Raw genomic sequence first — 25,783 nt, 5'->3', positions numbered from 1 at the left:
GCCCGCGCGCGGGAAAGCGGCGGCGCTGCCGGCGGCGGCTGAGGGGACCGTTGGGGGGGGARGGGGCGCCTCTCACACGCACCTGCTGCCGCGTCGTTTTCTCCCCGCTCTCCAGCGCCTTTCTACGCTGTTTATGCCGTCTGCGCGGAGGTTAATGGATCTCGTTATCCCGCCTGCATCGCGGGCATGTCCACCAAAAAAAAAAAAAAAAATTTTTTTTGAAAAATAGGTGCGTGCCTTCCGTTAAATGGGTGTTAAATGACGCGTGTAGGAGCCAGGAGCAAAACAAAAGGCCGTGGTTCTTCACGCGGCCGGGAGTTGAGCGCTGCAACGTCTTAACATGGGTTTGTGTGGGCCGAGGGACAGTGTGGAGAAGTTAATAGAAATCTGTTGATAGCTACTGCTTACTTAGGAACTGTATCTGGTTCAGTAAGTGCTTCAGATGAAAATGGTCGTGAGCTGGGAGATCCCCTGGGCATTGATTTTGGCCACTCCTTGTATTGGGTCCAGCAGAGGTTTCGCTTGACGCAGCACAGCTGTTTTGTAGATGCTTAAGACCGACAGGTAACCACACAACTAGCTAAAATGTTGAGTTACCCCAAGCTATGCATCCATGTTAAAAACGTGGAGAACTCTTACGGCTGCTGAAAACAGCCTAGATGTGGGATACCATTCGGGCTGTCACTTTTTTTTTTTTTGGTAGACTTAGTCTGGGGAGCAGCTGTAAGAGCAGCAGTTGAAACTCAGCAGCCAAAGACCTCCTGCCTGGCTGGGGGAGATGCAGGAGAGAGTAGGAAGCTTCTCCATCCCCCCGTGCTGACAAGAAAGGGAAAGATTTTTGTCAAAATTGCCAGACCAACACCCTTCAATCTTGTGCATTACTGCTATTTTCTCTACAGAAAACACCTAGTGCTCTAGTAAGTAAGTAAACTGGCAGAATGTCTAGAACCTAAACCTGTTTCRAAAACCATCAAAATAACCCAAAAGACCTGTCGCTTTCTTTTGAACAGAACAGGGATATAAATACTGCTATAATTTTAAATGAGACTAAGACAACTGTAGACATCTATAAGACAACTAGAAAAACTATAGATAAAATCCATCTGAGCATTGGGTAATTAATTGTATGATTTTATTGTTTTGACCTGTTTTAATTCTTTATTCCCTTTTTTTGTATTAACTGCAAGTTGCTAAATCACAACTATTTATGCCATAGGTGTTTCAAGGTGGAATTTCTTAGAGCCTCAAAGATACCAGTTAATTGCCCAGTCTCTTTTGAACTTCAAGGGAGAATCAGACACAGAGACTAAGGATCTGAGCTTTTGTTCTTTTGTTTGTCTTGGAAAGTAATGCATCTTTGACAGTAAAAACTGAAAATCTATGATACAGCAGAGGTTGGGACCAACTAAAACAAATCAAACTCGTATTTGTAGATTTTTCACACTAATCCTTTCTCTCACACTGTTTGACTAGTTCAGCAAGCCCTGTTCAGATTTAACAGTGTAGCAATCTTACTTGTGTAAAACTATAAAAAAAATGAGGTTACAGACAGTCCCTTATGGAAGGATTTAAGCTTGTTGAGTACATAGACACAAATCTGTTAGAAGATTGTCCCAGGGAAGAGGAATAAAAAGCAGTGGTATGTTACGATAGAGGCATCTGCTGACAGAGCAGAACAGAGGAGAAAGTTGAAGTTATGCAATAAAATGACGGAGTTTGACATTCAGCTCTCTTTCTTTAGTCAGTAAGTCCTGACTGTGTTTTTTGTAAGCATCAAACTGCAGCCAGAGTTCGCTGTATGCCTGTTTGCTGCTTTCTAGCTGCTGTCGGAGCTCTTGGACCCTCAGATCACCGCCTGCTGCTGCTGCTGCCTCTTTCACGCAGCGCTCTTCTGCTAGCTGCCTGGCTTTTTCTGCAGTCTCCAGCTTCTTCCCCAGCTGCTGAATTTCCTGCTGTTTCTCTTGCAGAGCTTTGCCCCTCTCCACGGCCAGCTTCAAGAGTTCTTCCTTCTCCTGATACACCCTCTCCAACTTCACCTCCAGCTCACTGCCCTGAGCCCTCTGCTGACTTTCTTCCTGATTTACCTGTGCAACAGCTTGCTGGTGCTTCTCCTGTAGGCATTGCAGCTGTTTTTTTAATGAATCAACTTCCCTGGCGTAAGCGCTTGCTTGTTGGGTCTGAGCTTCTAGCATCTCCTTTTCTCGCTCCTGGGCTCTGTGAATCTCGTAAGCACATTTCTCCCGCAAGGAATCTAACTGCTGAGAGAGCTCTCTTGCCTGGGAAGTGAGCTGGAGCACTTCAGCTTCCTTCTCCCTCACAGTCTGGCTGAAGAGAGTTTCATTCTCTTGCGTCAGGCGCTTATTCTCCTCCCGCAGTTGCATATTCTGTTTCTTATGTTCATCCTTGAAGCGGATCATTTTTTCATGGTTGCCAGCCAGGTCCATGAAACGCTCCTCCAAACACTGAATCCGCTGGGTCTGGGCTTTCAGTTTCGCAGCGTCCTCAGTCCTCAGTTCCTCCAGCTTCTTGCTGAGCTGCTCCAGGCCTTTGCAGCGTTTGTGTGCATCGTCTGCTCTTCTCTTCAGTATGCAGATAAGGTGATACTGTTCTTCTATGCGTGAGCGTAGCGCAGCCTTCTCACTCTTCTCCTCTTCAGGGACCCCACAGAATTTCCACAGGCCCTTATTCAGGTCTTCCATGTCTCTGTCTCTGGATCATTTGTGGGACCAGCCCTCCCAGGGTCTCTCTTACCTTCAGCCATGGACCAACTGCCTCTCACAAAGATGAAGAAAAGTTTATACTGACCATTGACATTCAGCGTATCTTAGCTGTCCCCAGCAGTTCTTGTTTGTGGCCCACCGCACTCCACCAGATGGGCGGAGTTTCTCCGGAATGTTGTTTTATCACCTGTGGAGACCGGGGCGTTCTGAAGCCAGCAGCAGTCTGCAACCAGCCCTGGCCCCTGCAGGCAGAGCCACCAGCTTCACGCGCATTCAGAGTTGGGCAGACTGAAGAGAAGGATGCCGGACGCAGTGATGCAAAAGCAAAGCAAATAGGCTTAGTATTTATGCAAGCCTATTCATTTGCTGGTGACTGGCTTTTTTAATTATTCCTTCTCAATGCACTGCTGTTGTAGCTACAAGAAGTACTATTATATTTAGGTAAAAAGCCAGTAAGTGATGAAGCAGTAAATAATTCCTTAAGCACTCCTCTTCCTCTGCCCTTCTTTCCTCCTATAGATCTAGTATTATAAAAGCAAGTAAAACAGTGAGGGTTAGATGGGTCTTCTAACTGATTTACAAGTTTTTAACAATGTGTTATATTTCTCATCTAAAATAACTGAATAGCCTTGCCTTGTCCTTAGAGATTTATGATTAAAAGAGATCTACACAATGCTAATAATTATTGAATGCGTTGTGATATAAAGACTTGGTGCTTGGAGAAACAGTTCATAATTTGAGTTTTGGCAGTGATTTGCTGGTTTATTTTAGGCACATAATTTTAAGTCTGTTTTCTCATCTGGAAGATAGGGTAAATATTTATATTATGGTAGCACCAAAATCAGTACTGGTGCCTAATAATGCTGCATGTTACCCAGAGGTATGAAAAGTTAGTCTAAAACTGATCTCCATTTTTTTCATTCAGACACAGGCCTAGAAATAGGCAGCATGTAAAATAGTATGCTGATAACTAGCTTTTGTAAACGTCCTGGGTTTTAACTGGAGGTAGAATGGGATATATGACAGAGCCAGCTTAAAGAAAGGAGTAGAGGAAAGATGAAAAATACTGTAGAGCAGAAATGAATTCAAGCTAGGGCAAAGCCTGTGAAGCACAGAGTGTATAATGCAAGGAGCCAGTCTACAGATGCAGAACCGCATAGTGGTGACCTTCAGTGGGGATACTACTTCTAGATGTGCCTTCCCGCACTGCCCTGCTGCTGCTCCTACTTTCTTTGGCTCCTGCCAAAGTATTCAGAAAAATGGAGAAGAGAGAAAGGGATCCAAAAGTTTAGGCTGTCTAGTGGAAACATGACAAAGAGAAGGAATTAAGAGGAGAAAAAAAGTTTTCTTACCAAGTGTTTTCTTTTCTCTGTTTGTTGCTACTCCTGCTGTGGGGTTTTTGTCTCCATGGTGATATGACTCCAGTCACTCCAGAGCTGGTGCCTTCAACTGCCCTGCTTGGAAAAGGTCCAGCTGGAGCTGGGCCAATCCCAGAACACTGACAGAAATAACTAGGAGTGTTTTTTAGCAAACAAATGATGCGAACACCCTCAGAGTAACCTAGGTTCTGTAAAAGGAACAGGATTTCCAGAAATACAACGATCTCCCCTCTCTCGGCCTGCACCGTGTGGCAGAGGAAATCATAATGGCAGGCTACAGCCATCTCAGAACATGCTGAACATCCACAGGCTAAAAGCAAAGACCCAGCTCTTGCCCTAAAGAATTTACAACTTTATTCGGTGATTATTGAAAAATCTGGCAGATGTAATGGGGAAGGGAAAAGCAAACGCAGCTGGAGGGAAAAGTCAGGTTCAGGTTTTGCTGACTCCTGTCTTGTTTGCTTCATATCACTTTCCAAAGAGGGCACAGTACCAGATCTTTCAAAATGAGTAAAATGGGAGCGATGTGGGTCGCCAAGCCCACTAAGGTTTGTAGGCCTACTTGCAGAAATGGCAGGTAGAGAAAGACATGGGGATTTTTCAGATACGCAGCATGGAAGGTGAGCCGTGAATGAGCAAAGGGGGGAAGGGTTGTGTTTCTCCCATTGATTTTTTTGAGCAAGGATGAATGCATATAATGACATTCTACAGGTATTGCTGCTTTTTCATAAAGGTGAACTGGAATCAGAGCAGAGCTATTAATTTATCAAACTGTACTTTAGTGAGCATCAGCTACATCTTAACTACATGACGTCAGAGTTTTGGTTATGGATGACTCTAAAGCCTTTCCTGTTGACTGCAGAGTAAGAGAGAATGCAAAGAGACCAGTTTCCTAAAACTTGGTCTTGGTCAACTGCACAAACTTGCATTTCTCTATCAGAGCAAGTGTTATCAATCTGGAGCATCCTCCTGTAGTTAGGAATGATTATGAAGTTGATGGAAAACTGTATTTATTACATGAGCCATGTTCAGAGGAATGTCAATAAATAAATAAATAAATAAATATTTTTAAATGTACGTTTTCAATCATTTTAGTTGGGTATTTTCAATGCAAACTTCCTGCTGGTTTACACAGTTAGATCCAATGATTGTCTTCAATTGCTTTTTAATAAATCAATATAATATCCTTTAGCAGGAGGTAGAATTTTAGTTTTTCTGCTTTATAGTTAAAAATACACTTTCCACTGATGATGCAGCTTTGTTTGTAACCCTCCCTTACACTGAAGTTCCTCTCACCAGGACAGCTTTGACTTTTCTGGTGTATTACAATACACCGTAAAACAGTAAAAAGATGATAAGCACAGCTGCTAAAGATCTGCTAAAGATCTTAAAGATCTGTAGCTTGATACAGACTCTATTGAAGGCTAACAATAATAATATAGTTTTAAAATATATAGCATTATTGTTAAGTGCTAGCATACTTCCCAACGATACTGCTGTGACTACCTCTGCTGACCCCCTGCAGATTTGGAAGTAGTATAAGGGAGGCTCATGTTTGTTTCTGGTGATGACTATCCTTGTGTGTTGGCCTAAAATAGCCTCTATTTTCTGCACATCCTGTAAACAGCTGTTAAACAAGTTTGAGGAGAGACTGAGTTTTTGTACTAGAGGGCCTGTTTGGGTTATTTGGTTCAGTGTCTTGGTTATCTGGATGACTACATAATGCTGCTGCGTCATTACTTAGTCATCTTACTAATTACAGGTGCACAAGTAAAGCTTATGTTCAGGTAGCTTTTCAAAATTTAAATTAAGTTTTGATATATTTATTGTAGTAGTAAGCAGCTTGGTTGGTTTCTAGGATGGTTCAAGAGAAGCGAGACAGAATACGTTCTGTTTGACCAAAATACAAGATTGGCATTGTCATAAACTAGACATTTTATTTTTATGGCAGTTAAATGTTTAACTACCAGAATTTTGTAAGTATAGAACACAGCAGACTACATGACATATTTGTCTGCAACTCTAAGAGCCTCAAGACCCTGTCCCAACTCTAAAGTCCCAAAGCTATTTTAAGACAGAGCTATGTATTTAAATTTCACAGGAGGAAGAACAAAGAAGCAAACACTTATTTACCTATTAAACTGTAGGTCATGCTCACAGCAAAGTACTTTTCCCAGGTGAAGATGAATTCATGTAGGTAGCGAATACAAACAAACTAGGTGTCTCTTAGATACACACAAATCGTTATTTTTCTATGAATAGAGAACAACGCGCATACTACACTTCATAACAAAATACATCTTTACTTAAATGATGCAACAATTACATGGCTTCTGTATTCTTAAATAGCCATCCCTGAAAGGGTGGTGCTTTTGGAAAAGTAAAGGTAAAGTGGCATCTGTACCAGCTGCCAATCTCATCCAAAACACCTGAAGCAGGAAGAGATTGAGACTAACACCTACTTTGGGCATTTGTAATTCCCACAGACTGTTGATCAGAGAGAAAGTGGGTCCCCCAGTAGGTTGAATAGCACTGTTCCTTTTTCCCCCCCACTATGGTGTATAATATCAAGTAGTCTATATATTTACTTTTGTATAATTAAGTTCAGCAACTGAGTTGGAGGTGAACTGCCCCCTTTTCCTCTCTGCTCTAAGGAAATGCTGAATTTTACCAGCTTCTAGACCTATGCAGTTGCAGCAAATAAATGTGCATTTATTTTGAAAAGTGTTTTTCTTCTGCATTTTTTTATATTCTGTACTGAATTGCTAATAGAAAATACTTTGAGTTTTAATTAAACATTGAATTCCTATGTAGTTTTAATAGACTGCTTTTATTAAAAAACAAAAAAATCCAAAACAATGTAATACATTTTGTATTTTATGCATTTAGCTTTCGTTACTGGCATGCGTTTCTACAGGTGACAAATTCCAGTCCTATTTCATATGCTACAAAGCTATCTCCTAACGGTGGCGCTAAAGTACAGATAAATTACTTTTTGCAAAAAAAAAAAACAAGCCAAAGATACAGGTACAGATGAATGAATATGCTTTACAAAATAAATAGCCAACATGTTTGTCATCATTAAAACTGGCAATTTTAGATGCTTTAGAGTAGCATTTGAACAAAAAATTTGACCTCAATGCCTTGAGCATTTAAGAGTAAGGTTACTATACTAGCAAGGTGATTAATACATATATAAGCAGACTCTTTATGACCCTGATTCTTCATTGGAATTAACAGTCCTCTGCACCTTGCAGAACAGAACATCAACAGTACCACTTCATAGAATGTTTTGTTCATCATGGAAGGTACTTTCACAACCTAGAAATGTAAAACTACAGATATATATATATATTTTTTTTTAATGAAATCTGCATGCTCAGAATTCATGCTGGAGAGATCTGACATAGCATTAAAGAGGATTCAGCTGCGTACTCACACTAGTGAGCATGAAACAAACCCCAGTCTTTTGCTATCTGATTAATAACACCTCACAAACAATCCTACTGATGTGCAGAAAGAGTTGCCCTTCCTTTTTTGCTGGCAATTTAGATCAAGGAATCAGAAACACTTCATTTAGGCAATACAAGCATCCAAACATCACAGCTACCTCTATCACTGAATTCTGTAAGTGAATTCTTACTTGAATTCATTTTCAGTGAATAAAAAAAATAAAAGAACTCCCTAAATTTACATAATAATCTGCAGGCAGCAGTTTAATTTGAAATATGAGTGACATTTGATAGCACAAAACAGAAGAGCAAGAGAAAAGACACCATCAAAAGAGCTACTGTGTTCCTCTTCCAGGTTTCTCCCCCCTCCCTTTAATTTTATTCCCAAGGTTTCTTTTTGGCACTAGCAATTAAAAAGGCACTTTATTTTGTCAATTTTGCAACCATGAGCATCCTGAGAGGTAGCGTATCTTCTATCCATGTGTTTGGCGAGTTCATCATCTTCTCCCACAGGGCAGTTTCAGCTGAAGTAGAATCCATCCAATCTACTGTAGTTCCATAGCTTTTGCCTAGAAAAATGTCAGTTTTAAGGGAAAAATGAATCACTTAATATGCTTCAAAGTTGAGAGCAGATAATCAAATCTGCCCCCTTCTAAAAAAAAACTAGTACTTTCAAGATCCAATTCTATATTTTTACACTTCAACAACTTCTGTCAAATGTAATTAATGACAATTTTGCACAGAAACATCATCATCTTTTTCCTTTTTTGTGTGTGTGTGTGTGTTACTATTTGTCTTATTTTGTCACAAGCCCAAGAAAAAAGGTAAGACAGGGTACCAAATACAGGGGGTTGGGCTTCAGTCAGATGCTTATCTTTTGCATAGATGGAACAACATACAGGGACTTAATATTTGAGAGGAATTAAAAATAAAATAGGCCACTGATTTTGGTACTGAAATACAAGCTTGGCTACTTAAATTTCAGTCTGAGACTTCCTCCCCTATTTTTTATTTTAGGTTATGCTAATGAACCATGCAAGAAGTTCCTTTGGGAAAAGTCTCTTTTTTTCTTGCATTTGCTTGAAAAGACTCCAAACACATCCCTCTCCCAGACCAAAGAGGGCAATGAAAGGGACAAAATATAATGATTGAGAACACATACAACTTTTCCATCTACCCACCTTCTTATACTGCCTTTTATGCTAAAAGCTTGTTTCCATTTATAGTAGTAGTATTTTTCATCTTTCCTCTATTCCTTTTCAATATCTCCAAATCTTATCGTGCATTCTCTATCTGTCCTTGTATGTCCACCCAGTATTATCTCTACACCATGTATCCTGTTTTGCATGTGTAAATTTGTAAGAGGTTATCAAGATTTTAGGTGCAGATATCACTTACTCTGTGCTTCAGACAGTGCCAGGTACTATGAATGGACAAACACAGGTTTATTTCTAAGATTTCTTCTAACTTGTCAGTCATCCCTAACCATCATAATACTTCTTCTATTTACATTACAGGATCTGTGCTGAGGAATAGATAAATTAACGAAACTCTTTAGCAAATAAATAGCCACAAGGCTGTTCAGTGATCTTTGCAAAAAGAGAAGAAATGGAAAGGAAACAAAGACTATATTTTGTAAAGAAAGGATTAATCTATCAAGAGGCCAGTACCTGTTCCAAGGCCTATCCTGAGACCTCCCAAAAAGTGGTTGGCTAGTTTGTTGTGATCCCAGACCGTGAGTTCTACACAGGCTTCTTTCAAGTCTTCTGGTCTAAAGCCATCATAGACCATGGTGTGGTTGAATACTGGGTTTGTAGTTTTTGCCACTGTTCTTGTTTTCTGGCGACTTTTCCTGCTAGTATCTGGAAGAATGGTACTTCAGAAGAGAAAGCATTGTCAGTTTACACTTGGTCAGCACAGACTGCATTAAACACACTGAATAGAAGAAAGCTACTGATTAACACTCTTCTTTGCAAGTCATAATGTGACTAAAAATAAGATGCTTTAGCATCATGGAGATAAGCCAAAGGTTGCCTTCTCAGTCGCTTCCAAGAAGTACTGGCAGGATGTGTCCACCCACGTGCTTCAAACAACGGAAAGGAAGTCAGGTGGGGAGGAGACAAGTGAGCTTATTTGTTGGATCATCAACAGTGATGCTGAAACATTTTTGTTGCTGCCAGAGATTTCCCAACCATCTTGCTACTCTTCTCTCTTTCCATTTCAATGTGTTTATGGAAAGGCAGGCAGAAGAAATACAACTGTGCTTCTCATTTCTGTCTCCTCCTGTGATTTGCTAAGCTAAACCATACTCTCGCAACAACCTTTTTCATTTAAATGCAGCTAAAAGCAGATATAAGATCTGACTTAATTTTGACTAGCCATTCCACTAAGCAGCTGAAGAAACAAAATGAAAGTGTAAGGACTATGAAAGAAATTCTCCCAGTACATTATAATGGGTGGTATATCCTTAGCGTATTGAAGTTTTAAGTCCTGCAGGACTTGAAATAAAATAGAAATACAGAATATAAAGTAATTAGGTGTTCTTTAATTTAAATTAAAAAAAAATGAAGGGAGGATTAGAAAGCATTATTAGGCCACCACGTTATGATTTTAACCACAGTTATTACCACTTAATAAAAGAGTTGATCCTGTTGCCCTTCTGAAGAGGAAGGTCATGGCATTCCTTCACCCAGATGTGGACCTCACCGGTGGATGGAATCTTCTTTCCTTAAATAGAAAAAATATACAGCAAATATACAGCAGTACTGAATACTTCCTCCCAATACAGTATTTGGTAAAAACTATCTGCACAGTGAATGAGAGGCAAAGGAAATGGAGAATAAAACTCCTAAATAAGAAATCTTTCAAACTTGGGAAAAATATTTATCATGAAAATTGAGAGCATGCCTTTCCAAACTTATTTTGGAGAAAGCACAATAGCAATGTTTGACAAAGCAAGAATAGAACACATCCCCTCTGTTTCCAGCTGGATGGGGTGTTCTACCCTTTCTGTCACAAATACTTCTGCAACTACACTGTATTATGTTTATTTAAAACTGAATGAAGTAGTATTTGTTCTTTGTAGTGCTTTCTTCCCTTCACAAACATGAAGTGGGGGGAAAAATAAAATAAAAACACTCTTAAACTTTCACTTCCTTTTCTTTGGCTTTCTCCTCAATGTAAGTACTTTTGAGCTTTTCTCATCTTCAAAAGTCATTTTTGCCACAACTTGCCTTTCTAAGTACTTTAAGTACTCATTTCTCCAGAAGCTTATCAGGGTGATTACCACAGATGTCTGAAGGTCCTCATTCAACTTGATGCTAAATTCACCCTCTACCCTACTTTAGAAAGAAAGAAAAGGTCTTGTTTCTGCTCTCACCACCTCAAGACCCCTTTACCAAGTTCTCTAATGAGATTTTTCTACTAATATTGGAACCAGACACTGTCTTCATCCACCTGAATAGATAGAAATCAGATAGCATATCTGCCTTTCAGAAAATTCTCTGAAATCCTGTCCTCCTAGGACTCTGTGATCCCACCCACTCCTCCCTTTGCTACAGCTTCTTCACTAGGTCATTTGAAAAGTCCTCCTTAATCCTCTCCCTTCTCCAACAGTGAGAGTCCCACAGGGTTTGTCCTTGATGTCCATCTCTTCTTGTCCTGCATCTTTGGATATATGATCTAAAACCACAAATTCCTGTTTGCATGGCTTACGGTGTACCTCTTCAATCTGTATCTCATTCAGGTTAAAAAGCTTCGCTTATCTTGAATGTCTCCTAGTCTTCAGCGCTTTAGTAGTTTTGCCTTCAAATCTTCTGTTATTCATTTTGTAGACAATATCATCTATCTGTCACTCAGAGCTGTAACTTGTTCATCATTTTAAATTCTGACCATTCTCTAAAACATCCTGGTTCTGATTAAGCCTTACAAATTGCTTTTAAAGGTCATCTCCATGATGGAGCCGTTCCTGTCATCCATTTGCAGAGGTGATGTTCAGCCTAGACTCTCATTATCTCACATCTTAATCCAGCATTCATTTCTTTACCCTTGAAGCTGCAATCTTCATCCCAAAGTACTGCAAGACCACACTATGTCAGTATTCCTATAATGACTTCTCTTCTGTTACAAGTAAACAAATGCAAGCCACTGGTCTTCTCTTTCCAAGTCTCCTAGGTGAAGAGATCAGCTTGTTTCCAGTTTATGTGATGCCAGCTTTCATTGGCTCTTACATTTTCAAACAAGCTCTTCTGCATTCTTAATATAATTGATACTTATTGACTGACTGGTCRGACCTGATCTGGCTTCATTGTCAGAGCAGACAGTTATCAGTTGCCAGACAAGAATAAACACACAGATTGTACTGCTGTGAACTGCTACATTCTGGGTGGTTATGGCTATTTCCCCATCTTATATTCCTTGACTTTAGTGTCTTGTCATTGTGTATTTAGCAAATAACAGCACCTGCCTGACAATTTATAACCAGTAAAGTAATTATTGAGAAAACAGAACTTTATTACATATACAGACTGGATTACAAACCTAATAGATCATAACAACCTGGTAGTTTCTTCTGTAATAACAATAAAAGCAACAAAATGGCCTTGGATCCTAAAGTGAATTAATGACTAGATTGACTTAGCCCTCAAGATGATTTTATGCTTTTATATTAAAAAATATGACTGAATTTGTTGAAAAACGCTAAAAGGTTTTGGGGGGGGGGTTTGTTTGTTTGTTTTGTTTTTTTTTAAGAAAAAAACAAAATCCCCCAAAGGGTTGACAAGCCCAAACAAAGAAGTAATGCATACCTCCAACAGGCCGTGGGACATACTGGAGGGCTAGTTTCATCTCCGCCCTGTTTTCTACTTCAAGAGCCATTGTTGAAGCCTGCAATAATAAAAATAAACGAATAAATAAAAGAAAATCACCAGCCCCAAACCTTGCAGCTCACACTCAGAGTTTACTGTGCCAAGTTTTCCCACAGAAACAAGCTTGACTTCTATAAGAGAAATTATTTCTTGTTTCCTTATCCTTCAATCTTGCCTCAGTTTACAGGACATTTTCCCTACTTGAAAAACCTGCAACCACAGAACGCAAGGCCTGAATAAACAATCACTTGGTCTTGCACTTACACAGTGAAAAATACAAACCAAACAACTCAACCTTAGTAACCTACCCTTGGCTTAAGCGGAAACCAGTTGATCTGCTTGTTTGTTTTTTCATTCCAGTCCCAGGTTCCTAAATCTAGCTCCACTTCACCAAGGAAACTATTCCTCCCAAAGGTATCGTTGTGCCAGACAGAGATATTGAGCCTTTGCTTCTTTAGGACAGCCTTCTCGATTTTGTACTGCCAGGAGGGAGAAAGGAAAGAAAAAAACGTTGAAACAAGTGAGAGCTTCATCAAAGCCATGTCTGAAAGTGATAAGATTGGAGAAAACATGCCTGGATTTATACAACTATAATCATTTCTTCATTTYAAAACAAAACCCTTTTTATGTTTTAATCTTTATTTCAAACATTTTAAGTTCATACTTGGGTTTGTTTGTAAGAATTATAGAACAGTCAAGGTTTCCATGTCATATCCAGAGCACGCTATATAGTTGACTATCGGTGGAAGGAAATAGGTACTTTTATGGAGCAATGCAGCATCTGGACTTGCACTGAAAAGTTCAAGTTCCTAATATTTCATGCATATCACCTGGGTTTTTGTCTAGTAACAGTTTGATAAATACCCGCAGTATTTCATTATAGACTGGATTGAAAGTTTTCTTTTTCACGGAGGTCTTCCGTTTGCCCAGCTTGTATTTTTCTGGAAGCAGGTAAGTCTTTACATACCTAAAATTTAAACAGGCTGGTAAAAAAATTAAGAAAATACCCTTCCAACTTCCCCATCTAAAATACACAAGTCAGTGAAAAATAAAATACAATGGTCTTATAAAGTAAACTAAATCCATTTAACTAGTCATTATGTTGTTCAGTTTGTGCCATTTAAGAAATGGAAAAACAGTGGTTTAAAAGTTATAAAAATAGTGCTTATTTTTCCAAAGTGGGGCGTAACCTTTCTCTGCCAGGGGGAAGCTATTGGAATGTCTCCTCAACCCATACAAATGCACAATGTTTAAATACAGTATGCCTAGATTTAACATTTATAGGCTCTTATTCTATTAGACACATATCACAGCAGGATTTACCATCTAGAAAGTTAAATTTAAAACCTAAGAGTAGAGTTTCATATTCTTAAAATATGAAGCTTTTGAGCTTTCAAAGTTATTATATGCAGTAATTTACAGTTATGCAATTTTATATTCACTTCAGAGGGGACAACAACCATGGAAAGCATGTTATAGCCTCTTCATTCATTTATTTGGTTGTTTAATCCAACAAGTGGTAGTGACTGAAAAAAAATCATTTTTCTTCATTTATATATTAAAAGAAACTTTCATCAGGAAAAATACATATAGTCTAGTTATACTTACGGGTCTGAACGCTGTTGCTTAACATCTGCCACTGCCAAGTCTTTACACTGGCAAATAAAAATGTGGAGCTCGTTCAGCTGTTCTACATAATCAATAGCAAACTGAATGTTCCCCTTCACATCAACATTGCCAAAATCTCCACTGTAGATGCTCATTAGACTTCCGCTTACCTGTATCATACAAGAGGAGGAAAAATTTCCAGGTTTTGAATTTGGCCAGATACTTCAAGATCAGGTAGAAGACTGCTCAGAATTCAGACAGTAAAGAAATCAGCTGTGTCCTTTTAAGATTTAATTAAGAAACATAAGGGAGACTATTATACAAGCTTCTCGGCAAGCAGATTAACAAAGAATATTATTTATAAGTCTTAAAGATGTTAGGCCAAACTCGCTATAAAAATGCGAATGTGTTTATGACATTAAGATAGAGGTAAAATGACAGGATGCAGCAGAAATGGTGACTGCCTGTGATCAGATATTTTAAGTATCTCTTCAGCTCATCTTCCTCAGAGAAAGCAGAGCCTAGACTTGAAGGGAACAGGCCTTCTGCAAATAACACAAAAAGATTAGGAATAAAGTCTTTATGARACTGAATTAGGTACCTAAATAAAGTATATTTGAAAATTAAACCCTAGATGGAGTGAAAAAGAGGAGGGACAATTTTTTTTAATCTCATTATCCTTCCCCCAAATTTTTCTTTTCCCATAAAGCTCACGTAAACTAATGACTTCTGGTTGACCAGTCACTGGCTTAATCACCATCCCACACCAGTACTCTCTCCTTCTTTCACTTAATCCTTTTTTCTCTTGCTCCATTTCTTAACACTGGCTTTGTGTACAGTGTCCCTCATTTTGAGCTACAACTGTAAGCTCTTAGGGTAAAAGCCAACTGTTTAGTTTTTAGAGAGTACTCTGCACAGTCCTGAACAGGCTCCAGTATATGACTATAGTAAACACAAAATATGATCCATCCAATACTCCTTAGAGGAATCAATAATGTAACAATATCAGTCTTTAAAAAGAAAAGTAGAAACAACTGGTTCCCTTTATATACCATAAAAGTGGCTTTGGGCATTTTGTTTTGTTTTGTTTTTAAAGGAACTCCATGCAAGGGTTCACGTGGCAGATGGAAGGAAGGAAGGAGACAAAGATGCCAAGGAAAGAAAGAGAAAAAGAAAGAGAAAGCAGGTGGAACACTGCTGAAGAGATTAGCGTAAGCAAAGTGCCATTAAAACAAGGCTTTGGTTTACATACAGAGGATAAGGAGGCCATGCCAGAAGAGCTGCTAAGATTGGTTAGAGAGCTGGGACTCTTCTTGATTCTGCCAAAGGAATAACTCCTTTCTGATGCTGTATCTGTSTCTCTGTCATCACTCTACAAAAACATCACAGAAAGAAAGTCTATGTAGGCACTATGGAGTCACAAGGAACATTTAAAAAAATATAAAGCAGAATTTTAATAACGCAGATTGGGACTTAGTAAAAACCTGAATTTAAATCCCCTAGGAGTGCAACGTTAGTAATTACTATGTTCTTAAAAAGCTCATGCACTTAAAAAAAAAAAAAAAGTTGAAAGGGAATTTTTCAGATGGAAAGCCTTTTTTTAAAGCAGTAATGCAACTAGCCTCTTTTTTTTAATCTCAAATAGCAATGGAAAGTAAAAAGTTAATTTTATTGGGTCARTTAAACTCAACTTCACTACACCATGAATAAAATTTTGCAAATGATAATGCTCAGATCTTTCACCAGTCCCTTTCTGCTATACAGAGAATACTATCAATTCTCAAGTCTCAATCTTTAAGACAGTTAAGTTGGGAGGTAACATGCACAGTAGAAAAGCACTCTGTATTGGATACAATAAATGGCTTTTGGAAAATGTGTTCATTGCAAGAGAGCAAGCAGAGCCCTGTCTTTAAAAAAAAAAAAAATCAGGAAACTATAGTTTTGATTTACTTGGTCATTATCAGATCAGGGGCTCACAACCTCATTCTGTCTCCATGTCTTCCCGGTACAAAAGACACAATGCTGCTTTAACTTCCATGTGTGCTTTGGGATCTTCCTACACAAGTTGTTATCACCCGTATTCCAACTGTGAACATATGACAAGGCTTTCCCCCTCCTTTTATACAGTTTTGAGCAGCTGTCRCAGACCTTCTGCTAGCAGATGCAATTAGTAAACAATATTTTCTACACACATAAAAAAAAGAATATTTATTTATATTTCTTATTTATATTTCTTCATGTGTCTAACAAACGTGTCTAACAAGCATTTTGAATAAGTCTTTATAAACATTTATTGATCCTAGCTTCTATAGCTACATCTACGCTAAGTAAAAGCAGACCAGGATTGTTCCCCAATCCTGAGGCCAAAGATGAGGGCTGACTAACATCTACCCTGCCTAGGTCAAGGCTCCTTGAGAGAAAAATTGTCTTGGAGAGTGCTATTTGGAAGTATCCAAAATAAATCCAGGGAGTGAATTAACAGTTAAGCAGTGTGGATGAACAGGATTTTGTGCTTATCCCTTGCTTTCTTATTTAGCCCTGTTACACGTGCACTTTGCAGGGCAGGAAATCCTAATCCCTGTTTTACAGGAGGGACATATGGTTTGTCTAAGACCATTTTAGCTGCTGTCCACATAGCAGAGTCAGGACTGAACCCAGTTCTGCTTGCTTGCAGCTATGTCCTTAATTTACTCGGCAAAGCTTGCTCCTTGGATGGGAGCAGTCAAAGGTCGTGTGTTTGTGGAGCGGCTGGAAGTTCAGAGACATGGAGTTATGAAGCACCGAGGTGACGGCATGCCTCCAGAATGCACTATGACCCTAATTTTTTTTCCAAGTTAACTCACAATTTTAAATAAGGGTTTTGTTAGTATTTGCAAGTAAAGAATCCTGAATTTTTTAGGCTGTTATCTCCTTGGAGCAGAAGGATAAGACATTGGCACAGTAACAGAGACTGTTTTCTTTATATTTGTTTTTTTTCAATTAGAAAGCATTTTATTATCAGAAGAATACTCCATTTTAAAAATAATTTCAGAACTGAACCAACACATAGAAACAACAGTTAATTCCACCATGATTACAAGGCGTATACAATGCTTATTTCTATTTGTTATTTCTATCAGACTTATGTTATCTATTCATTAGTTTCATGCTTCTTATTGACCAGATGGTACTTAGGTGATAATAAACTCAAAGGCAGAACCAGCATATGTGAATAAGCCTTATAACATAAAGTATTTTCATTAGGATCTCTATAAATATTAGGGAATGGCAATCTTCAGAAAGAACACAATTTATCCTATTGGTGGGGTATTAAAAGTTTCTTCAAAATAAATCTTAAAATAGTTAAGAATTAGTGCTAGTATATTCTTATTTCATTTAAAAAATAAATATGAAAAGACAAGTAAAGAAAATATGCAAACCAGATGGCCTGTCTTGAGTTATCAAGCTAACAGCAGAGGATGTATTACAAGACAATATTAAGACTAATCACATTTTTAAAGACAAATTTGAGGGACAGGATAAACAGATTTGGGTACTGACAATTTCTTAGAATATCAAAAGGGACCATCCTAAAACAGTTTCTACTGTGACCAGATTGACTATGTATAGTCCATCGTCTTTTCAGTATTTGCCAGACTGCTTCATTTCAGAACTCACATTAGAGTTTTTTCAATTGGCTTCTTCCAGAAGCTTTAACTGGTTATTTTTAGATGCCCAGCTACGCATTTCAAACTTGCTTGGGATCCCACCTCTAACATTTTGAGCTACTGATCTTTTGATTTGTCCATGGTTCAATGCCGTAGAGAAGTTTCCCTTGCGTAGTTCTCACCAGAAAGGGCATTAGAATGCTGTAATTTTACAGAATCTTTATTTAAAGAGGTGTAATTCATAGACACTGAATGATCTTGAGTTGTGCACTAAAGTAAGATTAGTCAAAGCTGTATCATTGCATTTTGGATATTTCAAACCTTCAGAGGGAGAGCAGGGGAAGGCAGGGCAGAGCCTCGTCCTGAAACCGACCCTTAGTCCTTTCTGCCACTTGTTTTTAGAGAAACAACCCAAAATGTTGATGCTTCTGCTGACTGCAGTTACAGCAATAAGGACAGGGGTAAGCAGTGTAACCATTCCTCAGGTTAATAGCACAGACATTTTTTTTGTGGCATCTATGACCCAAATTCCTGTGTCACATCTAATCCTGTTTCCGCTAATGCATATCCATCATCGACAGGACTCAGGTGTTTAAACCACCACTGGAAGACAGCATCTGTAACTTTGCTTTGCTGACAGCTTGGAGGACAGGAGAGGGGGGGTTCGTGTGCACAACTGCCACGCAAATTCACATTCAATACATTTACCATGGTGCACAAGAAAAAATGGAGGAACCTATCATGTTATCTAAATTCAACAGTGTTGCAGTATTTTCTGTTCTCTAGAGCTTCCCATTCCCTGTGACCAATGGAGAATATCTGTACAGATATATTCAGCCTATCAATTTTAGACCAGCATGTTAGGAGATTGGTGCTTGGTCCATTTACAGCCTCCACATCTCTATCCACTGACTGTTCAGAGTCACAGACTAGGCAGTACATATTGCTTAACACCCTCAAACTTGAGTGTCAGATCGGGAATAAGCTCTGAGGTCATACTCAGATCTCCAAGACCTCTCACCATGCTCCTTTAAATAAAGTATACAGACTAAGCTGAGGCAACTTAAAAAGGCACAGTATGTTGTTGAAAATTCTAAGAGTACTTACATAGAGAAAGACAGCCTGGCACCTGGACCCAGATCCCTAAACCGAACACCAAGCAAATACCTTTCTGAGAAGGATCACCAGATGGTGCCATTACAGATAGTCTTACAAGCTTATTTTAGACCATAAGCAATGTATGCTCTGAAAAAAATGCTTCAACCTCTGAGATAAAACATGCTCTACGTGTAGACCTGTAGAGCAGGAATAAATCTCTGGTTACTGAACTAAAAATTTCTGAAAGATGAATCAGCCACAGGCTACCTGTGATCACCTCCTGCTAGTTGCACTACAAACTCAGTATCCAATAGGAAACCGAATGGCAGACCCTGAAAAGTACTATCTGGCAAACGCATAATGCCACTGTAAATGAAAGCTTTAGTTACATTATTTCAAATACGGAACTTGCCTCTTCCTGTAGGAATGACGGTACTGACTTGCTCAGTCCTTTGAGTTTTTCAGGATTCGACAGCAGCTTATCGGGCTGTGAAGGCACTGTGGAAACTAAAGAGCAGCAGCAATTCAAAGTTTCAAAAATAAGTTTGTGCATCAGAAGAGTGAGATTCCATAGCAGGGAATGGTTAGAAACAAACAGCTTCAGATGAAATACATGCACATGCACAACCAGTTTACAACTTAGATGCAAGATTCTCTTCATCGGACTCACAGAAGCTACTGCTAGGACAGTCTAGTTTGACATCTCCTATAACACTGGCCACAGTGCTTTGTCTGGCAAAAGAAGTGTTCACGTTGCTTGACATAATGTACAAACCCAGGTGCTGCAAGAAAATTCTGATCAAACGCAATGAAAAAAAACAAAACATTTTCAGTTTACCTTCCAGCTTTTCTTCCTAGAACAGGGAGGAGCGTGCTCATACACTAACCATACCATTGTTGACATTAGAGTCATCATAAGGTTCTTGGTAAAAAGTTAGTATACAAGCCAACTGCTCTCTTATTTACTCAGCCTCATTAATGGCAATAGGAATATTTGTGTAAATGAAGCAGCGCTTAGACCTGAACAAGGAAGTTCCAAATATTCCTAGGTAGTTATATAATAAAATATTCCTAGGTAATTGGATAACACATATCCCATTGATGATGCAATATCTTGCAGCAGATCTCTTCAACTTTTGTAAAGCTCAACTGAACTTTTTTGCGTTGTTGATTTCACTGTACAAAGCTTAAGCGCACAAGCTAGCTTTGCAAAAATCCTGTCTGCAGGAAACCCACAATTCTCAGAATTTTCTGTGCTGTAAGCCCACTCATAGTTAGCAATACATTAAAACTCCACGTATTAAAGGCATTTGCACTGGATGCACATTGCAAAATGCACCAATACTCAATATCTGCTGACAGACAATTATTTAGCAACAAACAGCCACCCTTGATGGTACTCATCTATTGCATATATTTAAACATGGCACACCTGACGGGATTGTTTGCAAGGTGTAAGTTAAGCTCTCCCAAAGTTTTTGGCATTGAAGCTCAAATGGCACCTGGACATATCAGTTACTGTCAGTATGCAGTTAGATGCAGTTTCCCATTTGGCAAGCATTTAGTCTAGATGTGTAACTTGTTAGTTATTATTAAAAAAAAATGTATTTTTAACTTGTAAGTTTAGATATCAGTGGAGAAATCTCTCCACTGTCTGGTGAAAGAATCCTATTACTCACTTCCTGCTGCATTTTCATTCCTCTCTTGATGCTGATCAGGTTTCAGATCTGCTCAGTGCAGTATTGACAACAGTTACTCAGTAGCACAAACAGCTTTGCAATGTTATAAATAGCATCAATATATCTTATGTGTGGAAAGTCTCAGCTTTCCCAAGACCCTGTATTTTTCTGTTTTGCATCACTCCTGAGGAGCTGGATCATAACAAAGGGAACAAAAGTGTACAAGCTAAGTGAATCAAAAACGTGAATGGTATTTTCAAGAGAACTTGCCTGATTCTGTTTGCACAGCTATCAGTTTGACTGTGTTGGCCGTTTTTTCAAAACTGCACCCTCAATAAATTTGACTCCCCAAAAGCCACTCTTTTCAGCTAAGTGACTGCATATTCCAGATTGAACATGCAGCATATTTTCAGTAGGGTCTGACACTTGGTTCCCTATTTCAAAGCAAAGTTAAATATGGTACGTAAGTCTTGTTAGCATGTTGGACACTGTGTATCCTATTATGCTACAGACCACTAACTCACAAAATGCTTGGAAGCATCTAAAAGGTGATAGTAAATCCTACTATGCACAACTCATTTTTAAAATGGTAGTGCAACAACGCAATAAAGAATTGTGTGTTTATTTTTCACCATACTCAGTTATTTGATGGTTTTCCAGTGTGTTCATCCTGACATGTTCTTGGAACAGGTTTGCTTTGCTTTGCTTAGATTTGGAATTCCTAAAAGGGTACAGGCACATCAGTGGCTTTATGCACATACCTAATGCAAAGTGTGACCAACAAAATTTAACGCTAAGGCATCTGTAATGTATTAGGAGATCACTGGTATCAACAGCACCTGATCCAGTGACTCATCTATTGCTCAGAGTAAGTAATTCTACTTTGCTGGATTGAGAGAGGGATTCGAAGAGGTTCATTTTCAACGGATGTATTCTGAAGTGAGCAAAAGTCATCTTGCACCTTGTAATGCAACACATGAGCAGACAAATTCAACATTTAAATGGGTTCAGTCTTTCAATGAGCTAATGTTCAAAGCTCTCAATGACTGCACTAGCCTTTTCATAGACAACATGATCAAAGACTGAAATAGTACACTAGTAGATGGCACAGAGTTTCTACAGGAATAGCAGAACATAATATAAGTATACGACTTAAGAATAAAATAACACAACAAAATTCTACAAAAGCATTTAAGTCATGCTGAAGCTAAACAAATCTACAAGAAGAACACAATTCTTAAGTTTGGAAAAATCTTTCAGCAGCAAACAGAGGACATTGAAAAAAGAATAAACTTCCATGCAGACACAAAATATATTTACCATCTTCAGCACTAAGAGCTAATTCTTCCTTTGGAATATTTATTTTTCCTTTATCTGTGCAGGAAAAAAGTAACACATAGTTAGAAAGTTTGCTGTTCAGTATGATAAAGCGGATTGCAGTGGTAGCCACAGAGTTAGTAGGAGTGAGGGCAAAMCCCCCCCAAACAAAAACCAGCAGAGCCACTGGCATGGTTAAATTCAAGAAATGCTTTTTACTTAGTAGGCTACGTTAAGTCTGCCTTCAAGAGGGGATCTCTTATGTAATCATTGACACAGTTTCTATCAGTGTTGTTGTAACAATATTAGTACATCTATACCTAAAACCTAGGAACTAGTTAGAAGCAAGCAATAGCGTAAGTAGTATTAGAGGAGTAATTTGTCCACAACAGCCAACACCTTTCAAAATCTACACCTCCAGATTTCAGTTTATAAGTAAACATTCAGTTTATGTTTTCTCCATTAGTCATGGAAAAAAAAAAACAAAAAAAACCACTSAGGGGCAGGGTAAAGGGAGACAGGAACAACAACAACAAMAATCTTAGGGGGCTACAGATGGAGGCCTAAAATTAGCTCTAAATACAGTCCTATCTCACTGCATTCTCTTAATGTGCTTGGTTACATTAACTGCTAGAATACACAGGTGAAACTCTAATAAACTAAGCAGAGTTTTTCATACTTCTACTGTCTACTGATCTGACCCAAGCAAGCAGCCTAGAGAGAAGGGCAGTTCTTGCTCATTACTGGTTTGAGTATTTGCCAATACTTTTGCTATATAAGACTTTCTCACTATCCAAGAAATAGTTCATCAGTGATTAAATAATGCATTTTTTCCTGCTTCCAGTGTTGTTTCAAAATGAAGAACTGAAAACAAAACTGTATGAGAAAATAAGTCATTTTTCAGTACTAACTCTATACTGCTTATTGAGAAGTAAAGTAAGACAAAAATATGGATTTCACTTTTAAAGTACTTTGTGTGCTTATTCAGAAAGTGATTTTCCTGCCAAGGTTCGGTGTCAGGGTACTACAATGCTATTTGGCAAAGCTGTGTGGAAGAACAGCATGAACATGTTTAAGCCAAACTGAGGGTCATAGGAGACACAGACAACTTTGTGCTCACTTGAGGTGGCTGATGGAATGTCCTCTAGACTTTTGGAAGGCATTTTCCTATCTGCACTCCTTTTCAAAGCCATCAAAACAGGGTTTAATTCTTCTTCTGAACCTGTTACGAGACAAAACACGTGAACACTGCACACACAGACATGCCATTTTAAACAGCTCACTAAAAAAACAACTGATTTCTCACAGAAATCTATTTTGACCTTTAGCAAACATAGTGAACATTCAATGAAAATAGAARATAAATCAGTGACATAGACTGAGGGATGTATTATGTTCAGTTACTCCAAAATTAGAGACATGGGAACAAAAAATTAGCCTATGCTTCTATGATACAGACTTTCAAAAATAAGTATTTTTAAGGAGCTACTGAAACAGATACCTGAGTGTTTTAGCTTAAAATGACTTAAAACGGAAATCAAAGCAAAGTGGACTAATTTTAAAATTTATGGGGACCAGGTTTAGCGTCCGATATTTGTGAAGGGTTTGTTTCCATGATGGCAACAGGTAACTTCTCATTACCAGTTCATTTATGTAGACACRTATTTTAAGTGATCAGACATTTGTGATCAAACATGTAGTATAAATGATACACTAAAGGGATTCAGGACAACCAAAATTGGACTYATGCCATTCAATCAACATTAATCCCATCTAGCTTTAGGCCTTAAAATGCTTACATTAAGAATCTGCTCGSTCTAAACTCTCTCAGCCATCTGTGGAGAGATACAGGCTGGCTGATTTGCCCCCTGTAGGTACTTCTGTCTGTACTCGGTAATAAGGGGGTTTAGGGCAATATGGTACCTAAGTGCCTTAAAACTAGATGGAATAAACTCAGACTGCAGCTATTTTGTTATGAATCAGCACTAAAAAAAAGTTAATAGTTTTGTTTTTCCTCTGTGCAAATTTGTCCTTTTATTTTCTCCCCTGTGAAAATCACCTTTTATTTCAATACTTGAATAACAGCCATAAGAATGCCGGCTGTGGAGAGATTCAGATTCCTGAAATTAGCATGTATTTGTCTCCAAGGGCAATATCAAGGCAGATCTAGCTCCTTCAAAATTCTTTTTTTAGACTTTCTCTTCTCCCTACCCTACTTTTCCCCCCACCAGCCAACCAGCTAGGCCTTACGGACCGCAACACTGTAACTTTGGGTTAAAACAAAATGTTTCATTCCTCCTCATCTGTCATGCAGATCAGAGTTCTCATTGACTCCCATTGGCATCTCGCTTACGTAAAATGTTGAAGAATTAGTTAGCAGGCCCTTCAAAATTCACAGATTTCTCAGTTTCTCCATGTAAGGAAAATATTCCCAATTTAGCCTTTTTATTCTGCTCCTGAGAAACTATCTCCTCTACCTTAAGCTCTTCAATGACTGCCACACTCTATACATGGACTAGAGCTGTCATTTAACCAAATAATGAGAATCCTGATAAAAACAGAACTTCATCTTTACAACCATATTCTAATGCAACAARCAGCAATACTAAATTAAAATAGCACAGAGTTCTCTCTGGAACAAAAGATTTAGTATYGTCTTCGTATCCGGCCATTTCACTGATAGGCATTTACCTTCAGAGACTAAATAAAGATTGAGCTCAGTCAGTCACTGTTTTGGGTTGTATTTGGGGGGGGGTGGTGTTTAAAAGAAATATCAATATATGAGCAGTACAATGTTACTAAATTGAAAGACATGTCATGGGGGAGGAAGAATAGGGTAAAGCATGAAGACATGCAGTTGATTCATGTTGCTAAACTCCCCTAAGCAAAAAAAGCTTACCCAATGCAGTACATGCTTATCAAAAAACTTTCCAATTAAGAAACTTAATTAGATCTTCCCATCCCCCACCCGAAATATCCAAAGCATTCAATTAAGAAATATGTGAACTAGAAGTCTGTGATACTTATTTCAAGTTGGCCATTAGAAAAATTGCAGTCATGTTTAACAACCAAACACCATGAATTTTAGAAATCAAAATGCTCACGAGTTGAACTTCTGGTTCCAAGGTGGGAATCAGAGTTTTCATCTGAAAACTCAGATCCCAAACTTGAGCTGTCACCTTCCTCTTCATTGTCACGACGAGATGTTAGCCAGAGTTGTGCTGCTTCTGGCTGGGGGRAGTTACTCTCATCTTTAAGAGGTGTGCTTGCTCTTCTGAGTTTCAATGGTGCTTTTAATTCTGAATTATTTTCAGAAGCAACCAATGATGTGCTTTCAGCTGTCTTTATTTTTTCATTCATCTTGAATGACTTGATTGTAATTGTCTTGGTCTCTCTTTCCAAGGGGGGAACATCTGTTGGAGCCGTATTTCTCTTTTCCCTTTCATGAAGTGTAACATTTCTTTTAGGGAGATCAGAAACTTCAACTTCATTTACTACCYGATCAGCTAATGAAGCTTTGCCATTTTGTTCCAAAGTTTCTCTCTTGATACCTATTTTCATCCRTGTATGATAGTTACTTAAAGCATTATAATAAGGCTGTGGCATTGTCATGGATAGAGTATCCTTGTTTGATGGAGACATAGGATCCTGAAACTTTCCTTGTACATGTAACTCTTTGGATATTGGAGATGAATATTCAGATGCTTCCTTAGGAAGCTTTTCTAGGGAACTACTGACTTCACTGAAGTCTGTGTGTGTTGAAACAAAAGTTTTTTTGATTGTTTCTTTTATTTCTTGAGGATGATCTCTCTCTTGATGGTATGGAGCACACATACATTGACTAGTCAGTATTTTATCTTCCATTTTCTTATCCATATTTTTCAGCATAGGAGCTGGCATTTCAGAGACCTCTTTCAGAAGCTTCTGCAAATTAATATTAAATACTTCATATACAGCTTTGGATGGAGCAACTGACCTTTCTATGGTCTCACTGACTTCCTGAGGTGACTCTGCATCA

At 38.5% G+C, this 25,783-nt stretch overlaps 2 protein-coding genes across 4 annotated transcripts in view; both read right to left on the bottom strand.

Annotated features, from left to right (window-relative positions):
- Window positions 1–948: 948 nt before the first annotated feature.
- LOC112967795 (coiled-coil domain-containing protein 89-like) lies at window positions 949–2,761 on the bottom strand. Its single transcript, XM_026069324.1, is given in 2 exon segments — window positions 949–2,707; window positions 2,710–2,761. Coding segments are annotated over 2 exon segments (1,065 nt in total). The 3' UTR covers window positions 949–1,694.
- Window positions 2,762–6,910: 4,149 nt separating this feature from the next.
- The window catches only part of SYTL2 (synaptotagmin like 2), a 58,538-nt gene continuing 39,665 nt past the window's right edge, over window positions 6,911–25,783 (bottom strand). For all 3 annotated transcript variants that reach the window (XM_026069320.1, XM_026069321.1, XM_026069319.1), the window contains 11 exons: window positions 22,886–22,987; window positions 21,769–21,822; window positions 19,182–19,276; window positions 15,277–15,396; window positions 14,025–14,194; window positions 13,281–13,383; window positions 12,725–12,895; window positions 12,357–12,435; window positions 10,179–10,278; window positions 9,222–9,427; window positions 6,911–8,120 (listed from right to left, as the gene is read on the bottom strand). In XM_026069320.1, the coding sequence (XP_025925105.1) occupies window positions 7,975–8,120; window positions 9,222–9,427; window positions 10,179–10,278; window positions 12,357–12,435; window positions 12,725–12,895; window positions 13,281–13,383; window positions 14,025–14,194; window positions 15,277–15,396; window positions 19,182–19,276; window positions 21,769–21,822; window positions 22,886–22,987 (1,346 nt within the window). In that variant the 3' untranslated portion in view covers window positions 6,911–7,974. The remainder of the gene's footprint in view (window positions 8,121–9,221; window positions 9,428–10,178; window positions 10,279–12,356; window positions 12,436–12,724; window positions 12,896–13,280; window positions 13,384–14,024; window positions 14,195–15,276; window positions 15,397–19,181; window positions 19,277–21,768; window positions 21,823–22,885; window positions 22,988–25,783) is intronic.

The sequence above is a fragment of the Apteryx rowi genome, unplaced genomic scaffold (genome assembly GCF_003343035.1).
Source record: "Apteryx rowi isolate R43461 unplaced genomic scaffold, aptRow1 scaffold_291, whole genome shotgun sequence".
Taxonomy (NCBI): Eukaryota; Metazoa; Chordata; class Aves; order Apterygiformes; family Apterygidae; genus Apteryx; species Apteryx rowi.
Note: the sequence above shows the minus strand (reverse complement) of the source record. Positions and strands in the feature narration are given on the sequence as shown.